At 52.3% G+C, this 21,637-nt stretch overlaps 9 protein-coding genes and 1 non-coding gene across 10 annotated transcripts; 7 read left to right on the forward strand and 3 right to left on the reverse strand.

Annotated features, from left to right (window-relative positions):
- Positions 1-30: 30 nt before the first annotated feature.
- Positions 31-939, forward strand: APUU_20151S (alpha/beta hydrolase; the record flags this gene model as incomplete). Its single annotated transcript, XM_041698760.1, has 1 exon — positions 31-939. The coding sequence occupies one exon, from the start codon at positions 31-33 to the stop codon at positions 937-939; it is 909 nt and encodes a 302-aa protein (XP_041551913.1).
- Positions 940-1,525: 586 nt separating this feature from the next.
- Positions 1,526-2,422, reverse strand: APUU_20152A (alpha/beta hydrolase; the record flags this gene model as incomplete). Its single annotated transcript, XM_041698761.1, has 1 exon — positions 1,526-2,422. One exon carries the CDS (start codon positions 2,420-2,422, stop codon positions 1,526-1,528), a length of 897 nt encoding a protein of 298 aa, XP_041551914.1.
- Positions 2,423-3,047: 625 nt separating this feature from the next.
- Positions 3,048-5,309, reverse strand: APUU_20153A (fungal specific transcription factor domain-containing protein; the record flags this gene model as incomplete). The annotated part of the gene is made up of 3 exons (XM_041698762.1): positions 3,048-3,122; positions 3,179-4,366; positions 4,419-5,309. 3 exons carry the CDS (start codon positions 5,307-5,309, stop codon positions 3,048-3,050), a joined length of 2,154 nt encoding a protein of 717 aa, XP_041551915.1.
- Positions 5,310-6,036: 727 nt separating this feature from the next.
- On the reverse strand, positions 6,037-7,326 carry APUU_20154A (FAD-dependent oxidoreductase; the record flags this gene model as incomplete). The annotated part of the gene is made up of 7 exons (XM_041698764.1): positions 6,037-6,300; positions 6,351-6,384; positions 6,432-6,762; positions 6,807-6,861; positions 6,907-6,978; positions 7,027-7,252; positions 7,298-7,326. 7 exons carry the CDS (start codon positions 7,324-7,326, stop codon positions 6,037-6,039), a joined length of 1,011 nt encoding a protein of 336 aa, XP_041551916.1.
- Positions 7,327-7,777: 451 nt separating this feature from the next.
- On the forward strand, positions 7,778-9,537 carry APUU_20155S (uncharacterized protein; the record flags this gene model as incomplete). Its single annotated transcript, XM_041698765.1, has 5 exons — positions 7,778-7,974; positions 8,019-8,083; positions 8,134-8,577; positions 8,625-9,250; positions 9,298-9,537. 5 exons carry the CDS (start codon positions 7,778-7,780, stop codon positions 9,535-9,537), a joined length of 1,572 nt encoding a protein of 523 aa, XP_041551917.1.
- A 1,175-nt stretch (positions 9,538-10,712) lies between these two features.
- APUU_20156S (uncharacterized protein) lies at positions 10,713-12,847 on the forward strand (the record flags this gene model as incomplete). The annotated part of the gene is made up of 6 exons (XM_041698766.1): positions 10,713-10,785; positions 10,832-11,227; positions 11,271-11,671; positions 11,717-12,247; positions 12,309-12,480; positions 12,543-12,847. 6 exons carry the CDS (start codon positions 10,713-10,715, stop codon positions 12,845-12,847), a joined length of 1,878 nt encoding a protein of 625 aa, XP_041551918.1.
- Positions 12,848-12,978: 131 nt separating this feature from the next.
- On the forward strand, positions 12,979-14,988 carry APUU_20157S (Zn(II)2Cys6 transcription factor; the record flags this gene model as incomplete). The annotated part of the gene is made up of 3 exons (XM_041698767.1): positions 12,979-13,857; positions 13,905-14,048; positions 14,095-14,988. 3 exons carry the CDS (start codon positions 12,979-12,981, stop codon positions 14,986-14,988), a joined length of 1,917 nt encoding a protein of 638 aa, XP_041551919.1.
- A 569-nt stretch (positions 14,989-15,557) lies between these two features.
- Positions 15,558-16,934, forward strand: APUU_20158S (uncharacterized protein; the record flags this gene model as incomplete). Its single annotated transcript, XM_041698768.1, has 1 exon — positions 15,558-16,934. One exon carries the CDS (start codon positions 15,558-15,560, stop codon positions 16,932-16,934), a length of 1,377 nt encoding a protein of 458 aa, XP_041551920.1.
- A 743-nt stretch (positions 16,935-17,677) lies between these two features.
- On the forward strand, positions 17,678-17,781 carry APUU_t20001S. The gene has a single exon. It is a non-coding gene; the product is annotated as a tRNA-Leu (tRNA).
- A 1,828-nt stretch (positions 17,782-19,609) lies between these two features.
- On the forward strand, positions 19,610-19,981 carry APUU_20159S (uncharacterized protein; the record flags this gene model as incomplete). Its single annotated transcript, XM_041698769.1, has 1 exon — positions 19,610-19,981. One exon carries the CDS (start codon positions 19,610-19,612, stop codon positions 19,979-19,981), a length of 372 nt encoding a protein of 123 aa, XP_041551921.1.
- Positions 19,982-21,637: the final 1,656 nt, after the last annotated feature.

Below are 21,637 nucleotides of genomic sequence, written 5' to 3' on the forward strand. Positions count from 1 at the left end.
TCATATCGAACCCTAAACACCGACATTATCATGCTCCCTATTTCGATCCTGAAAGGGTCTATCACCCTGGCTGGCCTGCTGTTTCAGCCACAGAACGTTACCGGTCCCCTCCCAGGCCTTGTGATCATCCACCCCGGTGGTGGCGTCAAAGAGCAGACTGCTAGTCTCTATGCTGAGAAGCTCTCGCAGCAGGGCTATGTCACTGTCGCCTACGATGCAGCCCACCAAGGTGACTCCGGAGGCCTCCCGCACTTCCTGGAAGACCCCAACTCCCGAGTCACCGACGCCTCAGCCGTGGTTGACTATCTCCAGACCCTCGGCTCCGTCGACCCCGACCGTATCGCTGTAGTCGGCATCTGCGCCGGAGGAGGCTACGCAGCCGCCGCAGCCAAGGGCGACCACCGCCTGAAAGCAGTTGCAACAATCAGCGCCGTCAACATTGGCGACGGCAACCGCGAGGGCTGGTACGGAACCGACGACGCAGCCAGCCAGATCTCGGTTCTCGAGCAAATCACCGGGCCCATTCAGGCTGAGGATGTTAACGGTACCGAACCTGAATACATCAACTACGTGCCCCCCGTCCCGGATGAGACCACCCCCTACGATCTACGAGATGCTGCGGACTACTACCTCACCCCGCGCGCGCAGCACCCCAATGCCCGTAATATAATGCTTGCGCGATCGCTGCAGACGATTCTGAATTTCGATGCTTGGGACTTCGCTGATCTATACCTTACCCAGCCGATGCTTATCATCTACGGCGATCTGGCAGAGAGCAAGTGGCATTCAGAGAGGCTTTACAACAAGCTTCAGGGCAACAGCACCGCGCGTGTGAATCGGTATGTGCTTCGAGGAGGTCATCATGTGGACTTCTACGACCGCCCTGCCTATGTCAATCCTTCTGTTCAGAAGATTGCCGACTTTTTCCGGCAGATTTAGCAGGGGTGTCTAGGTGGACAAGCCAACCTATGACATTGTCCAGGCGCATCAGACTCATTTACACGGGAAAGTAGATATTCGGACTACCTTGGACATATTCTGTTACATTACAAGTGTATAAATCGAGCTGCATATTTACCACATCTTCAAGTGCCTCGGGAATGAACCACCCTCGTAGTATTATGAAATAAACATACAAGTTGTTTGGATTATGTCCTGCCCCTTTGCAGTACAATTAATTCTCCCCAACATGGGGGGTTGGAGATGCGCGTAGGATATGAGCATGCCAATGGCTGCCTATTACTACCAAAATTCAGGAGAATAGACGCACTCCAAAGCTCTCGTTGACTACAGAGCACAGGACTTTGAACCTTGCATGTAGGGCCTTTTCTGGGACGCATATCATCGAGTGTGAGGTAGGAATAATGGCAAATAGCTATGGAGTCAGAATGATTTTTTTTTTTTTCTATCTTTAGTATTATTCCACAATCTAAACATATTGTAGTCCATGGGTGCTGGCTTGAAGTGGCGTATAGATAGAGCCTGCGGCGAAATCAAGCTATCTAAGACTAGATACAGGTACTTCTCACGACAAGTTCGATCGCATGAATTCCACCACATTCTTCACTGCAGGGTCCACAAACTCCTCCTTGTCATAGAGATCCATGTGCGTGCCCTTTGGAAGAATAACCTTTGTTGCCTTTCCACCTAGAATCCCATCCAGCTTCTCCGTATGCCACAAAGACCCAGCTTTCTCTCCCGCAATCAGCAGAGTCGGCTGCGTAAGAAACCACTCCGCGAGATGAAATGCATCAAACGTAAGCACCCTCGGAAAGCTCAGGAACAGCATCTTGTTCTCCGCGCGAGGATGCTGCGCCCTCGGCCCCAGATAATAATCGTGTGCCTCCTTCAAATCATAAGGAGTCTTGTCGTCCAGCTGCGGAGGCACATACGGCGCAGCAGCCCGCTCCGCACCCTGAGTCTCAGCCGCGATTTGCGCCGCAGCCTGCTCCAACGACGCAACGTGCTTCGTGGGATCCTCATCCCCATACCAGCCCTGTCGCGCCGAATCCCCAATATTGACCATGCTGATCGCAGCGACTGCCTTGAGCCGGTGGTCAGCCTTGGTTGCCGCGACGGCGTACCCACCACCCGCGCAGATTCCAACAACTCCAATCTTGCCTGCATCGACACTGTCCTCTTTCTGCAGGTAGTCCACGACGGCGTAGATGTCGCTCACTCGCTGGTTCGGGTCCTCGAGGAAATGGGGGTCGCCGCCGCTTTCGCCTTGGTGGGATGCGTCATAGCATACTGCTGTGAAGCCATTGGCTGCAAGCTTCTTTGCGTACACCTGGGCTGTCTGCTCCTTGACTCCGCCGCCGGGGTGAATGACAATGAGAGAGGGGGTTTTGCCGCTGGTGGTGGGCTTGAAGAGGAGGCCAGCGAGCTGGATAGGCCCTTTTATGATGGAGACGGCAGACATAGCGATGGGTTGCGTGCTGGTTGTGTGTAGAGCAGGTGAGATGAGATGATCAAGAAGTGGAAAAGAGTGCAGATGAGGTTGCCAACGTGTTCAATCGCGCTTTTTATGACTGTCGGTGTACCGGTACTGCCGGAGTCAGTGACTGCCAACCAACTAACTACTTGTCGCCTCTACTGCGACAAACATGGCCTGTCATCTTGGATCCTCCATTGCGGGGTTTGCCCATATCTCCGATGTGGCTGTAGCAAGTTATTCCGTGGTACTGCTACCAAATGTGGGTTGTTTTGTATCCGCAGTGTGGAGCCAGAATCTTATATCCGCAGCGCTAGGACTTTAGATATACCTCTTCTCTCTCCTCCGCCGCTCGCCACAGCCCAAAGCGCCCCCCTGAGCCGGATCCATTGCTACCGACGTCGGCTCCCACAAACCGGGCGGCATGCAATTCTCACCTGAATCCATCCACGGAAACTATACGCCGCATGCACGGACCTGATTCGACATAATAGTAAGCTGCAGAATCTGATTCTGGAGACGGTGATGAGCCCAACAGTAATAGACGTAATATGTAATATTATATAGATTGATAGCGAATTACCTGGCAGCAACAATCGAGTCAAGCTGCCTCTTATGACCCGGGAAACATCTGAAACATATCACCGCCTCCCCAATTTCCTCCTTGAGTGAAGGTTTCAAAGGCATTCTAGAATATACCGCAATCAGAACCGCATTTACATCAATGTTAATCAACAAACTCACCCAGTCAAAGTCCTCGGCAAAGTCACTGCCTGCCATGAGACTCGGAAACCCCGAGAGCGACCCGGACGCCCTCGCCTCGCCGGCGTCCCCCAGGCCTCCATACGGAATGCTGCTAAAGTCCATGTTGAGCGGAGCACTAAAGCCTTGCGCCGCACTGCCTGCCGCGGCTGTGCTTGCCATCATGCCTGGTGCAAGCGGGTCTAGCATCATTGCACTCGTGTGCTCCGGCTGTTCGATGGGGAAAGTATTGATTTTCAGAGGATGGGGATGGCTGCTGCTCGTGATCGGCGTCTCCTGTGTAGTCCGCACTGCGGCGGCGGGGCTGTTGATTTTCTGTAACATGATGTCAAGCACATTAGAAGCCTGCAGAGCCTCCGTCGAGCCACCCGCTAGTCCCTCCCAAATCCCATGAATTGTTTTCAAATTGCTCAGCAACTCCGCGCGTTGTTTGACTGTCCAGAACTGCGCCGTCGCCTGGATTCTTTCGTCAATGCTCCGCTCAGCAATACAGTCATAGTGGAGGTCCAGCGCCACAAGCATCGCGCAGACGAGGAATTCCTTGGTGGCCATTAACTTCAGGAACCACTCTAGCGGCCGAGATCCTCTGGTACTGGTACTGGTACTAGTATCTTTTGATTCGTCATGCAGAGTGATGAGGCTGCGTAGCGTCTCTGACGCGGCTGTGACAGCGCTCCGGCGCGAATAAGCGTACTGGGGGTTTTGCCGCGCGCGAGGCACGTATTTTCTATGCAAGAGGCAAATGATCTTCAGGTAAAGCGCGTTGATGCTGAACCTTGCCATGGTTACTGTGATTGATTCGTGACGGCCGTCGTCTGGCACGACTCGCAGATGCGCGGGGAGCTCCTGGTAGACTTTACGAAGCCGGGTATCGAGGCGCATGATTTCTTCGTACGGAACCGGGCCATCCACACGGTTTGTCACCTGTAGGATGTCGCTCATCTCTTTGCATAATTGCACCTTCGCGATCATGTATGCCGTCGGCGTGAGCTCGTTGTTTGGGCGAGATGGAGGCAGAATCTGGGTTCCGGGATCAAAGTCCCCGTCATAGAGATTGGTAGGCACATGGGTATCACACTGGTGACTGTGGATTGTGTTAGGCAGTGACACCTGATGAGAAAACATCACGTCAGCTATTCTTAGCAAAGCCCACGTCCGCCGTCTCATTTCCTGTTGAGTGATGTTAGCCTGTGTCAGACGCAAGCTTAGTTACAACACTTACACCCTGAAACGGCGTCAATGATGGGAACCACTTTGCATCGCGGTGGTATCCCATATGGAAGGCAAGTTTGGTGGCCAGTGAGACAACCAGCCACAGCCCCAGATCGATGTCAGGCCGCGCCGAGAACTCGCCAAAGACGTAGAGCAGCATTGTCTCGACCGTATTTTCCACTGGCTTCGTATAGTCCGCTGTAACCAGACACTGCACGGTTCGTAACCGGTACTCACCCGCCAGTTTTAACGTCTGTCCTTCCCATTCACTGGGCTCATCTCCGATTTTATGGTAACTCAACATCGCGAGGCACAAGATGGAGTAGAGCAAGCCTAGCCACATGATTGGTGTCTTGGACGGGTCTTCCCAATGTCTTTGTAGTTGCTGGTTAAATGTCGGCGGGTGCACAATAATGATAGGATTGTCCAGCGAGTTAAAGTACCGCGAACACAACGCAAGAACAGTCGACATGGGCGGCAACTGCGCTCGTAGCTCGACCTCGGTCGCAGGAGGCACGGCCCCGAGGAGGAAATTAAGGCCTTCTCTACTGCTTGCTGGTTTGGACATACTGACTCGCTCGTGTCCTGTCTCCAGTTCCCTCTCGTGGTTGGCAAAGTAGGCCTTGACCTCTGAAACTTCTGATAACATGGTTTGCCAGTGCTCTTGGCTGATGTACTTCGAGTTCCCCTGGTTTGGGTCAATGTTGAGGTAGCCCAGAGAGTTGGCCAAGTTGCCACCAAGACGAGCATTACCGTCTTGACCTTGTGTGGTCGCTTTGTCGTCTGGTGTCGCAGTCCCAGCCACAGGGGTGGCAGCTCCCGCGCTTGAGCCATCGGTATTGGAATCACCACGCATCAAAGCCAGAATTAGATCTTCCAAGCGAGTGATGCGATTTTGCATGTCCTTTTGTGTGCTTTCCAGATCAGCAGGGGCTCGGTTTTGGCTCTGTGTCTGTGCAGGATGGACCGCGTAGGTACATGAAGTCACGTCGGGCCCGTCACGTCTGACACAATTGCGACAGGGCTGATTCCGATCGCATTTCCTGGTAGTAGAGTTAGTCCGCTTCAACCGTCGTCATACTTCTCATACGAAGCTTTACCATCTGTGGCAGTGATTAGAGATATTGTCCTGTGTGGCTGGGGCTGGGGCTGGAGCATCGATACTTTCGAGAACGGCACGGGTGGCAACTCAACGGCAGCCTGTTTCTCTTCTTGGCCACATGGGGCCGCACCTCAGCAGAACTCGCGTCGAAGGGGGCTCGATAACTAGAATTGATGGAGGCAGGGGTGGGGATCATGGTGGTGGAAGACGGAGATGCGATACTTGGATGTTAACCAACCGAACAGAAGATTGAACAGTAAAGTCAAATGGATCCCCCAGTACGGAGGCCCACTGGGTGCCTCAGGCGTAGGGTGCCTCAGGCGTACAGGTGGGGGCCGATGGCGGTAAACAGTGACAGTATTCTAGGCCAAACAACCAGAATAACCAGCAAACAGCTTCACTGTCCTTGGTGGTATCGGAATGTTGGAGTCCGGGTGATCTCGATATCTGAGGCCCATGTGTATCATTGAATCTACTTGAATGCTACCGCCACCACACCCGGATATTGAACATCTTCCCCGCACCTCTATAGACGTGACTTTGGCGCAGCAAACAAAAAGTCGTTAACCATCGTCCCAGCAGCTCTCGCCAATCCGAAGCTGAATACATAGCCCCCGCCTCCTGTACCGTATGCGTGCACAATGTTCTGTCCGTCTAGGACTTCCTTCTCCACTCGGACACCGGGAGATCGCCCTGGTCGGATCCCCACATTGTCGCGGACAATCTCGAAGTCTGTCGGCTGGGCGCCGGGAAACACACCAGGGAGGTTCTCGTGGACGCGTTGGAGGATCTAATAATGTCAGTTGAGGTTGATGGATGGACAGTGGCTGTGATATTTACATCGAGCTTGATATCTTGATCCACCTCCGGGTATCTGTCACATTGGTCAGTAGGCACGCTTGACCGCTGGGCGACACTTACGTTTCCCCGACTTGTTTTATTCCTCCCAGGATGGCTGTCCCATCGAGACGTGGAATAACGTATGTGTAGTCCTTGCCGTGGCGCATGAAAATCTTGTCATGTAGCGTCTTCACAAGCACAGTTTGGCCACGAATTTGTTGCACTCCCTGGTCGGCAACGTCTGCGAGGAACCTCGCCCCGAAGCCAGTTGCATTGACGAGCACCTCATGCCCAAATCCTTTCAAGTCGGATAACGACTGTAGGTCCTTACGTACGAACTTCACACCGGCGGCTTCGAGCTTTTTCCGGAGCCATGGAAGGAAGACGGCCGGTGTGATCACCACCGATTTATCTACCAATTAGCCTGCGTAAACCCGTATGGGCCAGATAACTCACAGCTCATTCCCAACTTGGTGCCTTTGGGCAACTCACTGGGCGACATGATGCGGAACTACCAACGTCAGCCTCGTACTAGCCGCTGCGTCTCACCACTCACCTCTGGCATCAAATCGCGGTACCAGACCTTCTCTAGCGGTGTCTCATCCTGTAGGTCGTGCATTTCGATGATCTAGTATGACTGTTAGAGGGGCCCGTAAGTTCTGGCGACATGTCTTACCCGAACACTGGACTCCGGATCGCTCTTCGCAAGACTCCACAAGTAGGAGAAGGAGTCTGTTTGTAGCTTCTGCTCGAACGGGGTCGATCCATCCAAACCAAGGAAGCAGGCGCCTGCCCACGGACTGGACCATTCTCGACTTTCGCTGTCGCCAGGAAGGTTACGAGCGACAATCGTCACTTCATTTGACCTTGAGAGCATGCTCGCGATAGCCATGCCGGTGATGCTGTGCCATTGTTAGCACGGACCATGAAGTCTTGGAGGCACGTACCCGGCTCCCACAATAGTTATCTTCGGCATTATGATCTTATCAATCCCGCTGTTCACAGTTGATATGAGACCGGATCCGACTCCAATAAACCCATGGGTCTTTATACTGCTTTATCCTCTGCTCCTTATGGCGACATGAGTTGGAGTAGATACGCATATCTCCTTGACCACCGGCTGTTCGGGCGCTAGTCCTCGGCCCCGATTGCCCCTCAAGAACGACCTCCTAGCGCCCGACAGTGGACTGCTTCCATCCTATCACGATGCGACCCAGCCAGTTGGAGCCCCCCTGGTATCTCCAACTGGACATTTTTGCGGGGAAACTCGTATCAGTCCTTTATCACCGGTATTGCCAGCCGTTTCCATGCCAGCTTGTGGCTTCCTGTGCCTATCAGTGACTGTGTGCTATAAATTGAGCCTTGTCCAGGATGGAGTGACCATGACCATTTCGCCAAGCTAGTGCTTCAGGGTATACTGACCTACCATGGAATCCCCAAGTGATACAGTCATTGTAGGCGATGGTGTCCATGATGAGAAGCCTGCCGAGAACATCCCAAGACCCTCGTCTGCGCATGTTCGTCCGGGCAAAGTCGAAAACACCAACTCGGAGTATCTTCTGTTTCTAGAACTTAATGAGCAGTTCTCTGGGAAACGACTGCAGAAGCTGGTCCGGAAGGTCGAGTAAGTGCGTGAACTTTAACATCATTTCTCAGCTAACTTCTCAGCTTGCATGTCTTGCCGCAGCTGATTCTAATTTACCTCATGTCCTATATCGATCGGACAAATGTTGGTATGTATGGTCTCAGTCACTATACTACGTACCTCCTCTAACATTTATAGGGAACGCGAGGCTTTTCGGCGTGGAACCCGATTTGGGTTTAAGCAGCCAGCAGTGGAATACCTGCCTGTCCATCTTCTTCGTCACATACGCCCTAGGCGGAGTGCCCTCCAATATAGCACTGAAACGATTTGGACCAAAGATCTGGTTACCGGCTCTGCTACTCTCTGTCTCGTCCATTCTGGTCTTCACCTCTCTCCAGGTCAATTTCGGAGGTTGGGCGGCATTTCGCGTTCTGTTGGGAATATTTGAAGCTGGTGTGTTCCCTGGGTGTTCCTTCGTTCTTACGTCGTGGTACTCGCCCAAAGAGGTGCATTCTCGAATGGCGATTTTCTACTCTGGGGCTTCTGCTGCTGGGGCATTTTCGGGTCTGCTAGCCTACGGTATTGGTCAGTTGGATTATACATGGGGTTATCGGGGATGGAGATTTATCTATTGCATCGAAGGTAACACGAAAACCTATACAATTTGAACGCAGTTGCTGACAACCTAGGGGTGTTCACTTTTCTGCTCGCACTAGGCGCCTTCTGGTTCGTTCATGACACTCCAGCCAAAGTAGGTGGTTGGCTCACACCTGAGGAGAAACAATTTCTCATCCTCCGCCACAAGTATTCAGCCGGGGGCGAGACTGGCGTGGCCGAAAAGTCCGAGTTCTCCTGGAAACATGCGGCCTCTGCGTTCAAGTCTTTCCACATCTACGCGACGGTCCTTATCGAGTTTACCCTCTGCGTCACTGTTTACGGTTACTCGTTCATCCTGCCAACTATTATCAGCAATCTAGGCTACGACGCAGCCGAAGCGCAGGCGATGACAGTCCCTCCTTACGTGTTTGCGTGCCTGGTTACAGCTTTCTCCGGCTGGGCTGCCGATCGGTACCAACAGAGGATGCTGTCCGTCCTTCTGCCGAATCTCATGGCTCTCGCAGGATTTATTATCGTGCTAGCCAGTGTACGATATCCCGCCGTGCCAGGGGTGACGCTATTCGGGGTGTTCCTCATCACTGGCGGCCTATACCCGATCTCCCCAGCAGTGACTGCGTGGATCTCCCTCAACTGCGCTGGAACAATGAAACGAGCTGTCGGCATTGCGGCGATGGTCAGCTTCTCACAGCTCGGTGGTGTAAGTGTCCTGAGCTTGAAATATAAATACCTATTAACCATCTGCAGATCGTCGGTTCGAACATCTACATCTCCAGCCAGGCACCTACATACCCCGTCGGATTCGGAATTAGCATGGGTATGCTAGCTGTGTTTGGCTGTATCTGGCCTGTGATTTATTACTTCATTCTGAAGCGCATCAACGCCAAACGAGCAGCGATGGACGAGAATGAGATTCGAGCGCGGTATACCGAGGAAGAGCTGTCGGAGATGGGTGATATGAGCCCGTTGTTTAGATATGCCACTTGAGCAGCTGGGTAATCAGAATTTGCAGCTAATGATAATATATAAATACTTTTCTTCCCATGTCTAACGGCTTGGGTCCCTCATACTAAAAATATTTGGGCAAGCATTTATTTTTATCCCCAGCAGTAACCCCAATGGCTAAACGGCTCATTCGAGCAACCGTTCTTTCCACTACAGCACCAGGCGCATCCATGCCAGGTACAGCACTGATCGGTACGGCGGAGGCAGTTCTCTGTCCATCGAAGAGCATAGTTAATCAGCATTGAGTGTATCTACCGGTCGAGAAGGGAGGCCTGGGAACTCGTACGCTTATCTCCAGCCTCACCGGCAGAAAAGGCATTTTCTACCCCCGAGACTGGCTCAGTGGAGCCCTCCTCATGGAGACAGCAAGTCCAGCATTTTCCCTTGAACCCATATCAGCCCATACAATGTTCTCCTATATTTAGCTAGGCGAACCGGGTAGGTCGACATACCAGCTTCTGCGGATCCTATGTTTGAGCCACAGCGTCAGCTTGGAAATGGATTAGGTACTTATATGACGGGATTTCACCATGAATTCAGGACACGCGGGCTTCTGATGGAAGCATACGCGCAGGCAGCCGGCGTGGTGTTCGCCATCCCCCTCTAGATTGGGGTCATTCTGGAAGACAATGATACTAGGAGAAGCCAGGGTAGAGAGAAAAGCTGTTATGAAGAATAAAGAGAAGCGCATCTTGATTAATGACTATTTAATGGTATCAACGGGTTGGGATGCGATTTTGGAGGGAACGACACTGCGCAAGAGGCTATACTGGGGGTAGACATACATTTCTGGAACGCAGAGAAAATATTTGAATGAAGTCAGTGTGATATATAGCCACGTACGAACGGGAGGCGCTCTCTATATTAAACTCAAGTCTATGATACTACCTTTGAGCCTAACCAGACTGTCTGCTACAATATGGGTTTGGTGGTTGTGAATCCTACCATGGCAACAGCAACGGGCTGGATCTCGGCAGTGGATTATCCATGGATTAAATAGACATCCAACAATATCTATTATCGAAATACCTATATCTCATTGGCCGGTCTAGTGCTCGATAAGGAATGAAAGGAGTGACTCCAACTGCGAATCTTCCCCGCATCTCGGACTCTTCTTGTTTCCATTATCGTTAGAGCCATCTGCACAATATCACACAATGCAGGCCTCAAGCCCCCGAATAAACACTGCTTGCTATCGTTGTTACAAGCGCAAAGTAAAGTGTTCTCGTGGTAAGCCCCAACCCCGATTTCTCCGAGTCAAGCATAACACGTCCAGAAAAACCATGTCGGAATTGTCGTCTCGCAAGCCGCGACTGCGAATATCCCAACCGAGACCGCAATATCACCATTGCTGAAAGTTATCTTCGAAGTCTCGAGGCGAGAGTTGCAAATATTGGGCATGGGATCCCTGCCGACCATCCACCGCTTACTCCTGTGGATGTGAATCTCGCTCCGAGGACAGATCCTCAGGTTGTTGGGAACAATCTATCAGACCCGCTTGTTGAAGACCCGACATCTGAAGTATTTGTTTCGGGCTTGAAGCAATTGCATTCTCCAGCTGCTGTTTTCGCTGGGCCTGAGTTTCCTACCTTTGGGGCTAGTCCGGTCACTGAGACTCAGTCTGTTCAGCGGCAGGCGTATGAGTATTATCATCTAGACTCTGATACCTCGAGTAAGAACAGAATCCCCTTCTTGATATAATCTAATGAAACCAGATCCATCATGTTCGTTCAAACTTCCACCATACTCATACGCTCTGATTCTGTTAGACCGATTCGCCGTCTTCATTGGTCATGATTGGCACTGGTTCAAACGAGAGACATTCCGGAGGAGACTCGACCTCACATACAAAGACCCCAAAGCAAAAGAACTAACTGATCGGCTCTGGCTATGCTGCCTGCTGGTTGTATTTGCCCAGGGAGAAACTTACAACTCTGAACCAGTGCCTGAGATCCACCTAGGAGATGGAATTACTCCAGATACCACAGCGCAGAACGATAACCAAGCAGCTCGACACGCAGCACCAGGAACAGAATTCTTTGAGCAGGCATTATCCCTTTTGAATGTTCGTTACGAGGATCCATCCATCGAGCAGGTAGAGGCGTTAAATCTGGTGGTAAGTATGCAGTTATGACGACTCCAACAGCACTGACGAGAGCAGGCATTTTACTCATACAGTCTGAATCGAAAAAAGGCGGCATACATGTATGCCGGGCTGAGCGTTCGAATGTCGAACATACTTAAACTCCACAAACCCTGCTCATCGCCCCTCCCAGCAGCAGAAGTGGAACATCGCAAGCGAATTTGGTGGACAACGTACTGCATTGACCGGATGACGAGCACCGAGATGGGCCTACCACCCGCGTTCCAGGTCCAACAGGTAGAACAAGCGTATCCAGACGATTCAATGTTCACTCCAGAGGAAGCGAAAGAGTTTTACGACGCCGAAACATTGACGACGCAGGTCCAACTCGCGTTTATCCACGCCGATATCTGCGAGAATATGCGGAGTATCCGGAAAGACAACACGACAAATGTCGGCGACCTAACTCGCTCCATCCTACAGAGACTGGAAGAAGTACGAGCACGCCTATCACCGCACATGTCGTTCAATGTGGACACCGGGATGCCGCTGGCAATGAAGCAAATGCCCGATCGATGTCTGGCGTCAGTCTATCAGCGATATCACCAGGTACACCCACCAGTATTCACCAACCAGTATGACGATATCTCAGCTAATAAAGTGCCTTAAGTGTTTTGTTCTCCTCCTACGACCGCTCTTCCTCAAACAAATCAGCTATCTTCTCGCCGGAGACACGGTGAAATCGTACCAGGACGACCTGAAATTCCTCACAAACACCTGTCTCCGAGCTGCGCGAACAAACCTGAAAATCATCATTGATCTCCGCAGCTGCGAGCGAATGAGTATGCCCAGCCCAACCTCGCCCTCCATGGGCATTATCCTGCATGTACTGATGGTGTGACAGCCCGCTTTGGCTTCTGGGAAAGTCTGCATCTCTTCTCAGGCCTCATGATCCTCTCCCTCGCCATGTCGGTGAACTCGCGGTGGCCCGGCAGCTGCGACGAAAAGTCCGATGACAGGGATACATACGACACAGCGAAGAAGCTTCTCGACGAGATGATCAACACCGGTAATCTTGGTTCGAAGGGCCACGGGCAGATGCTGGCTGATGTAGAGGCATTTCAGACTGGACTCTTCACTGCGCATCCTGGGGCAGTGGACTTTCAGTGGGATGTTGACGAGTGGATTAATCAGTTGTTAGGGGCGTAGAGGATGGTTATGTGTTAACTGAGAAAAACATCGTGGAAGATATCGGCATCTAGAGCAGGCAATCGACCCCACTTAATCACTTCCTTCATAGTCCGTAGTCCGAACTTAACGAGCGAATTGTTGCAGTCAGCATGAAGATCAGTCGGCGCAATCCGCCAGCTCCATCTTCCCCGCCCCCGGATCCATTCCGCTTCTCTTCCTCCCAACAAACTCTCTCTCCCCCATCATCACAAGCACAAGCACAAGCTCCCATCATGGTCTACCGCGGGCGCCCGAGCAAAGGCTGTCATGGCTGCCGATCTCGGAAGATCGCCTGCGACCAGACCAGGCCATACTGTCTGCAGTGCGAGCGCGACGGCCACGTCTGTCCCGGCTACCACGACACCCTGTCGTTGTTGTTCCAGGACGAGAGCCTGCAGACGGTGCGCAGGCCGACTGCTCCTAAAAGGAAATCGAAACCGAAGGCGACGAAGAAATCGCGCGATGCTGGCGACGCGCAGTCTGCAGGCTCAGGCTCAACTTCAGCTTCAACCCCGAGTACACTGGACCGACGGCCGTCAACAGTAACATCGAAATCAACTCCAACATCGGAATCAACACCGACCTCAGAATCTGCATCGAATTTTCCGTGTTTCTGGCAAGACGGACAAACTGCTCAATTAGAGATGCTACGACCGTCGTACCAGCCGACCCGCGACGAAGCGATCAGCTGGTTTCTGCGCCACAATGCAGGGTCCGGCGCGCTGTTCATGATCGATTTCGACCCGGGGGTCCTCGGCCGGACGAATGTGTCACTTGGCGAAAGGACCAGGATGGCGAGCTTGGTTGCTGTTGGGTCGGCAATGCTGGCTCGAGCACGGCGTGATGGAGGGTGTGCTCTGCAGTTGAAACAGAATGCCACGCGGGAGTACAGTCGGGCAATTACTCTCATGTCGCAGGCTGTCACAAACTCTGTCGAATCGAAGAGTAATGCGACATTATCGGCTGTTCTGTTACTGGCGATTTTTGAGGTATGTTGTGGTCAACCTATCCGTAGACACGTCTTCTAACTGTCCAGGTTATCACGAATCGGACGATGGGCACAGTCGAAAGCTGGACGAGACATATCTACGGGGCTTCCGCATTGCTGGACATGCGAACCCAGGAAGAACTGCAGAATACAGAAAGTCTGAGTATTTTTATCCAGTTGCGCTTTCAGATTGTAGGTCAACAACGATATCACTACCACCCACCACTAACCATACCAGATCATAAGCTGCCTGCAATGCGGACTCCCCGTCCCCGAATCCCTCCTCGACTGCAACAAGATCGCGATGTACCTCCGCCCCCAGATGGAAGGCTACTGCGACCGCGTCATCTCCATCACCGGCCAACTCGCCAATCTACGCGCCGAGATCATCAGCGGTGGCCTAACAGACACCGACGAGATCCTCTCACGAGCCTACTCCATGGAAGCAGCCCTGACAGCGTGGGTTGCCTCAGCACCGCCCGAATTCCTGTATACTACGATCGAATTCCCATCACAACCACAGCCAGGATCCTCCTGCAGCACAACATCCGGCTGCACCCCACCCCTGTACAACAACCGCTACCACCTGTATAATGACCTCTGGATCTGCCACACCTGGAACCAATACCGCTACTCACGCATCCTGCTCTGCGAAATCATCATCGGCTGTCTCCGCCGCATCTCCCGACCGGCTGGTCTGGTTCCTGGGAAGGACCTGCAACGCCAGTGCGCCGGACTCCGAAAGACAACCCGCGATCTGGCATTAGATATCTGCGCCAGTGTTCCCTATCATCTTGGGGCTGATACGCTCCTAAGCTCCGGCCGGGGACTTCCTGCATCACAGACATACATCGGTGCGATGCTGCTGCTTTGGCCATTAGCCGTCGCGGGCGCAACAGAATGCAAAGGACACCCGGTGCGGCTGTGGGTGATCGAATGCTTGAATATAGTCGGCTATGCCATGGGCATCGACCAGGCCCTTGCAGTTGTAGAAATCATGGAGATCGAGGCTGGGTATTTCGAGGACCTGGGCGAGGCGGAGGACGGCAGTATCGTTTTTCTGGAGACAGACCGGGCGCGGAACAATCGGTTTGTTATTGGTGCTTGGAGTTCGATGCTCAAGGCCTGTTAAGCATGCATCTATGAATGGCTTAGCTGGATAGGTAGAATCGATCTCATGACAACACAAACAACGTAACAAGACGAGTTTCGCCGACGAAACTGCAATTTCCGAGTGTCCGAGGTTGGATATCAACACCCAATGAGATTTATACATACGACATGACAGCAAATCAACACTTCATACTCCGAAGTTCCGAACCAGCCTTGACAATTCCTCCAAAGGTCGCTGAATCGCCCAAGCCAGCCGCAGCCCGTTTCACGATGTGGTTTCCACAAGACGAAGCCCATCAGCCCGATTCATTGGGTCGACCCACCGACTATTGCTTCCTCCTGAAGATCCATGCCATTGACGATCAAATGACCCATCACAGAGGCATTCTCAGCAAATTAAATCTGCCACAGCAGGGCAAGCATGGCCGAGATCCCGATATGGCCGAGATACCCCCATATTAGGTTCAGCCTTCAACCTTGAACCTCTAAGCGATTCTCACGTCGCAATCGCATTCCGGTTTAAAAGGTGTCGCGCCCCCTTTCCGGACTTTCTGCACTCGCCCCCAGACGAGTCAACAAATAGCCAGCATGCGTTTAGGTTTGAACATCCTGGTTGGCGCGATCGCCATATCCACTGCTGCCGCGCAGGACACGATTGACCGCGACGTCGTGATCCTCGGCGGCGGCGCAACAGGGACCTACGCGGCCGTGCAACTCCGCGCACAAGGAAAATCCGTCGCACTGGTCGAACAGAAAAGCCGACTAGGAGGACATGCAGAGACGCTATACCTCCCGAACGGGAAACACGTCAACTACGGGGTAGAGGGGTACTTCAACAATGAGCTCTCGAAGGACTTTTTCTCGCAACTAAACGTCGAATACGAGGCTCTCCTCCCGGGATCCTTCGTCTCGCAATACGTCAACTTCGACACCGGCGAGCGCGTGCTTCCAGGGAGCGAACTCCTCACTACAGTCGTCGCGGCGACCCTCTACCGCGGCGCAATTGAGCAATTCGACTACCTCTCCACAGGCGCATACTACCTCCCCGATGAAGTCCCCGAGGAGCTTCTCCGTCCTTTCCGCGAATTCGTCGAGAAACACGCCCTCCAGGGCGCAATGGACCTGATTTTCACTTTCGCCGAGAACGTAGGGAATATCCTCGACCAGCCTCTCATCTACGTGATCCAGAACTTCGGGGTCCCGCAGGTCGACGCCCTCTTGCAGGGCGGATACATCACGCCGAAGAACGGGACAGACGAGCTCTTCAACGCCGCGGCAAACTATATCGACGAGTCGAATAATATCTTCTACGACAGTGTCGCCTCGCACACGGACCGCTCCGAGGAGGGTGTGCAGGTTACGATTCGCAACTCCAAGACAGGATCTACCAAGCTCATCCGGGCGAAGAAACTGCTGATTGCGTTCCCGCCTACACTGCCCAAGCTAGAGGGATTCGACTTGAACAACGAGGAGAAGACGCTATTCTCGAAATGGACACATAAAAATTACTACGCAGCCGCAATAACCAACACCGCCATCCCCGACGGGTTCAACATCCTCAACACAAACCCAGCGAACCAGCCCGGAAGCCTCCCCACAACCCCCTTCCAATGGTCCCTCGAATACTCCGGCGAACCGGGGTACTTCATGTCCAAGATCGTCGGCGAGGATAACCTAACCGAGTCCGCTGCACGGGAGATGGTAATCAACGACATCAAGCGGATGAGCGAGGCGGGGACATTTAAGATTAAGGACGGTCAAGAGCCGGAACTTGCGGCCTTTGCGTCGCATGCGCCCGAGACCTTGATGGTGTCGGTTGATGATATTCGGGATGGGTTTTATAAGCGGCTTTATGGGCTGCAGGGGGTGAGGAGTACGTATTATACGGGGTATACGTTCTGCACGGATTATTCGACCCCGTTGTGGAATTATACGATGAGTGTGGTTGATAGTATGGGACTGTAAATAGTAACAATAAGTACGGAGTATATATTTGGATATTTCGGTTTTACATTTTATCAAGACATTAGAATACTCCTTATCCTACATCTTAGTAAGAGGCAGCCCACGGTGTAAGTTAGTTGACAAATAGGGCTGTATAACTAGTTACCCCCGTGAACAACAGGAAGGCAACCCAGTTCTGCAGTCATCCATTGCCTGTCTTGTGGAAGTCACCCTGCAGTTTGTACGACCTAATCTTACCGATTATTTGGGCTGGCGGGCAAGCGATCAGGCAAGCCTTTTGCCATAGTTGGGCAGCCAGTCCGGGCCATTGGTAATAGGATATATAAATGACGCATGACAAACATCAGCCAAGTCGTAGTGTTCAGCTCGAATAGGGCTGTCCTTTGTACTACACCAAATTTTAGAACCGATGATCCATCTAAGAAGAGTCGTTTCAATAGAGTATACCTAGACTAGAGGTTGGTTACGCGATCGGCTCGACGGCCTGCTTTTTGTTTCCGAGTCCTGCTGGATACGTAGCATGCCGAGCGCGCTCTATACTCATAACGACCGAATCGGGACGCATATCGCCGTTGAGTGGGTGACAGCCATCAGAGCCAGGGTACTGAACTAAAACGGAATCCTGGAAGGGTTCGAATTCGAAATATGTCTGATTTCTGAGCGAACGAGGCTGAATTGGATGTGCCCTGATGAGTTAATCCCGTGAATATGATTTCTGCGGACAACAAGTCTGTTACCAACCTGGCAAGGTGGCCGAGTGGTTAAGGCGCACGGTTCAGGCCTACCTGGACTACGCACAGTTTTCCGTGTTCTTAATTGAGCGTGGGTTCGAATCCCACCCTTGTCAACCAACAACTTCTTTTTTTTTTTGTCTTTTAGCTAACTGACCACTCACTACTTATTCTACATTTATTTACATTATTGCACACAAAATGACCCGAAGAAGACATGGGCGCATGCATTCCTAATCCCGGTTAACACAGCTAGTCTATTCCAAGAGCCTCTACACAACCCCGTCGCCATCATCTGAAGATTACTCCGACGAAACCTGGTCTGAGAACAGCCCTCCAGCTTTCACCCACATTTCGCGACTGAGGCGTGCACTTAGCTTACACCGTGGTTGTCGCCGGACAGTTCCAAGGTTCTTTGCGAATGGCCGGCATGGCTGATATCTTCGCCGCAGATGGCTGCCTACTGGTATTCTGTCAGCCAGCTCCTGCATCCCGTAATACTGATCTATAATGATTTTCCATCGGCTTCCATGAATATGCGAATGAATTTGTGTCCTCTGGTGAGTTTCTGTTTGCGCTGCTGCTCAGGTTTAGCCTCGGATCCCACGGACTCGATATACGGGCGGAAGATTCCCCGAGTATCAACCATGGGACTGCCAAACAAACCGCGGAATAAGCTTCCACACAGCGCATCGAGCCCAAATCGCAAGATCGGGGTTATTTTCAGACCCGGACACTTCACGCAGCCCACGGGGTGCCCAATAAGCCTCTCGGCACTCAGCCTCGTCTAGAAAGAAGGTTCAGCCTATGGAGTGTCACCAGTGCCAGTCGCCAGGTTCCAGATGCCTTTCTGGCTCGCCAACCGGGGCATGGGACGCCTAACGCCATGTTTCTGGGACGGTGAAGGGTGCCGAGTGCCGAGAATATTCGATATAGCGATTCTGACTCTCGACGTCAGCCAAGCAGCAGAACCTGGGGAACTGCAGCCTGCCACGTTGGCCCCCGGTGGTTGGTAGACACTGCCTCGTCTAAAAATGCATGCAAGGCTGTACATACTAGCTACCAGCCCTTGGTGTTGGGTCTTATTCTGGAGCTTTGGTGTTGGCTCGCACTGACCATTAATGGGCACAGCCCTCAAACACCAGACTCGGCAGCGCTCTCCTCGGGGTTCGTGCAGACACTGCAGCTGTTCGTATTTCCCCGCTGTCTCGTATTCCCGGGGTTCATCCATGGAGCTTGAGATCTGGTCTGTACTTCTGACCTCACGAGTCTCGTCGGAGGGTTTACATCTGGAATTCTTTGTCTTGTCTTGCGAGACCCATACTCTACGGACCAGAACAATGTGCTTGAGCTTGGGTTACACTCTTACGCCGGGGTCCCTCGTGTACTTCAGCCGCGATCTCGACATGACATGGATACAGTCAGAGTGAGACATGGACGAGACATACGAACTTGGCAAGCCACTGGTGCTGTTGACCGCAAAAGGCAACCTGGTCCTCGGCGGAAGGCCTATCGGGAGCACGCGCAGAGGCCGTACAGCATGGGAAGTCCGGTGACAAGAAGCATTGTTAGATGCCTCGATGGGAGAGCCATGGAATTGCGATCCAAGATCATACCGCTACTACCGAGGGTTAAATATAGACAAATAATAGATCCTGGCGTGCAACCTTGGGCTCCACCGCGACAGCCCTGTAGGCTTGATATGACATGTTTCTGATCCTTCGACATTGGGACAGACACAAGACGGCCTTGATTTAGATCTTGGATACTGCGACGCTGTCGTGGCGATGCCTGGATAGAGACCAAAGGGAAAGGTATAAAGAGTCGGTCCTTCCTGCTTCTACTCAGCCTTTTTCATCCAGTATCAATCCAGTCCCAGTCCAACACTCTATCCACTCTACCAACATATCCAGACAAAAGTCTTAACATCCTTACCATACCAAAATGAAGTTCATCACCTCCACCGCCGTTGCCCTCCTGGCCGCCTCCGCCTCGGCCCTCACCATCCGCAGCGAAGGCTCGCGCACTGTCGTCTTCACCAACGAGCAGAGCGGCCACGGCCAGGCCGCCGACATCCCAACCAACAACCACCCCGTCTCCGTCAAGGCCAGCTACCCCGAGCTGTTCAACCCCTTCCACGTCGACTCCGTCATGATCACCGGCGGCGTCGTCGAGAGCGCCAACTGCAAGGTCTCCGGCAAGAACGACAACGGCCACTGGATCCAGGTCCTCGAGGTCAACGGCCGCAAGAACTACGCCAAGTTCCCCCAGGACACCGGTGTCAACCCCCACTCTCTGAGCATCTCGTGCGTTTAGACTGTCTTAACAGGGCAGGTGGACAGGAGAGATGTATCTTCCCCTCATATTGATGCGAGGAATGGAGTCATAAAGCCTTGTTTATATCTTAATTGTCATTCCTTCTAGACGGGTTGGCTTGCGTCGCCCGGTTTGCTTCTATATTGCTTTCTTACAGATCTGTACTGTCATTCCTTTGCATTGTTATTGCTAGAGGGGAAGTTGTTAATATGATGGACTTATTTAAATACATTCTTCCGTAAGCCAAGGTTGTAAAGTACGTATGAACCCTGATCTTGTATGGCTGAATGAATTGTTACACCCGCGAGCAGTCCCGGCTGTCTGGATCACCGCATCCTTCAGGCAACACTGCATTTTTGGAATTCTACAGGGGTTGGCAGCTCGAAGACTAGAACGGCTGTGCGAACCGCCAGTCTACACTACATCTTCGGTCTCTGCCAGTTGTTCAATCTACCAGTCTCGCGACCAGAGTGGAAATTGCCTCTTAAAGAAAGTTGTGTATACACATGAAATTATAATACTTTAGTGGAAGCAATTCCTTTCCCCCTTTGGTATGCTCTATACTCTACATTGAAGATGCTTTCTATAAATGTTTCACCGTACGGCTTTCACTGCTAGCGTCGACTTAATGGTTATGTCCCATATACCGGAGACTAACGGGCTGCCTCGTCGAATACATTGGGAGGCGAGCTGTGGAGCCTTTCACGTTGTTCAGCCCCTCACTGCAATTTTAGGGCCCTGGGGCGTTGGCGGCGTGGACGAAGCTCCCTCCTCTGCCTCATACACTGCAATTTTAGTCTCAGGCGGCCGTTGAATCTGACCGATATCGGGTCCAGAATGAATATTACCTATTCAATTATCAGTTAGACTGGTGGTTTCGCCTTCAGCCAGTCACAACCATCTAGGAAAGGAACACAGCCACCTCGGGGACAAAGCTCACTGCATTTTTAGTCTCGAGCAGCCGTTGGATCTCACAGAGACCAGACCGGGTCCTGAATAAATATTACCTATTGCATTATAAGTTGGACTGGTGGCTTTGCCTTCAGCCAGTGATAACCATCCAGGGGAGGCCCACAGCGTGGAAGCCCTCAGCCGCGCGCTCACTGCATTTTTAGTCTCTGGGGGCTGTTGACAATCTGTCCGAATCCACGAATCAGCGTAAAGGGGAACAACCTACGGAGTACCAGCACTGTAGTAATTTCAATCTGTGGGTGAGGCCAACAGTCCGCCTGGAGTACTGCATTTTTAGGGCATGTCAGTATATATATATATATAGATAAAGAACGCGTTCCCCGCCCTCTCTCCGTGGTAAATTACCCTCTATTAGTTCTATCTCCGGGTCCAGCTATACCAGGCGAGGCTTCTTAGATAGATATCTCCTACCAGGTAGGTACCAGCCACGGGATTCAAACCCGTCACCCCTTTATAGACACGCTAGGTAGGAGGGAAAGGTGCCCCGGCCAGTCTCCACTTGCCTAGCGTGGCTTTGAGGGCCTTCAGGTGGTACCCTAGCCGGCCCAGCACTGCATTTTTAGTTCAAGGCAGCCGTTGAAACTGACAGGGATGATCCATGAACTGGCCATTGGCCATCAATTGCCTGCTTGACACTGCATTGATTGATTGATTGATTGATTCATCATACGCGGATCTGTCAGC

Source organism: Aspergillus puulaauensis, chromosome 2 (genome assembly GCF_016861865.1).
Source record: "Aspergillus puulaauensis MK2 DNA, chromosome 2, nearly complete sequence".
Taxonomy (NCBI): domain Eukaryota; kingdom Fungi; phylum Ascomycota; class Eurotiomycetes; order Eurotiales; family Aspergillaceae; genus Aspergillus; species Aspergillus puulaauensis.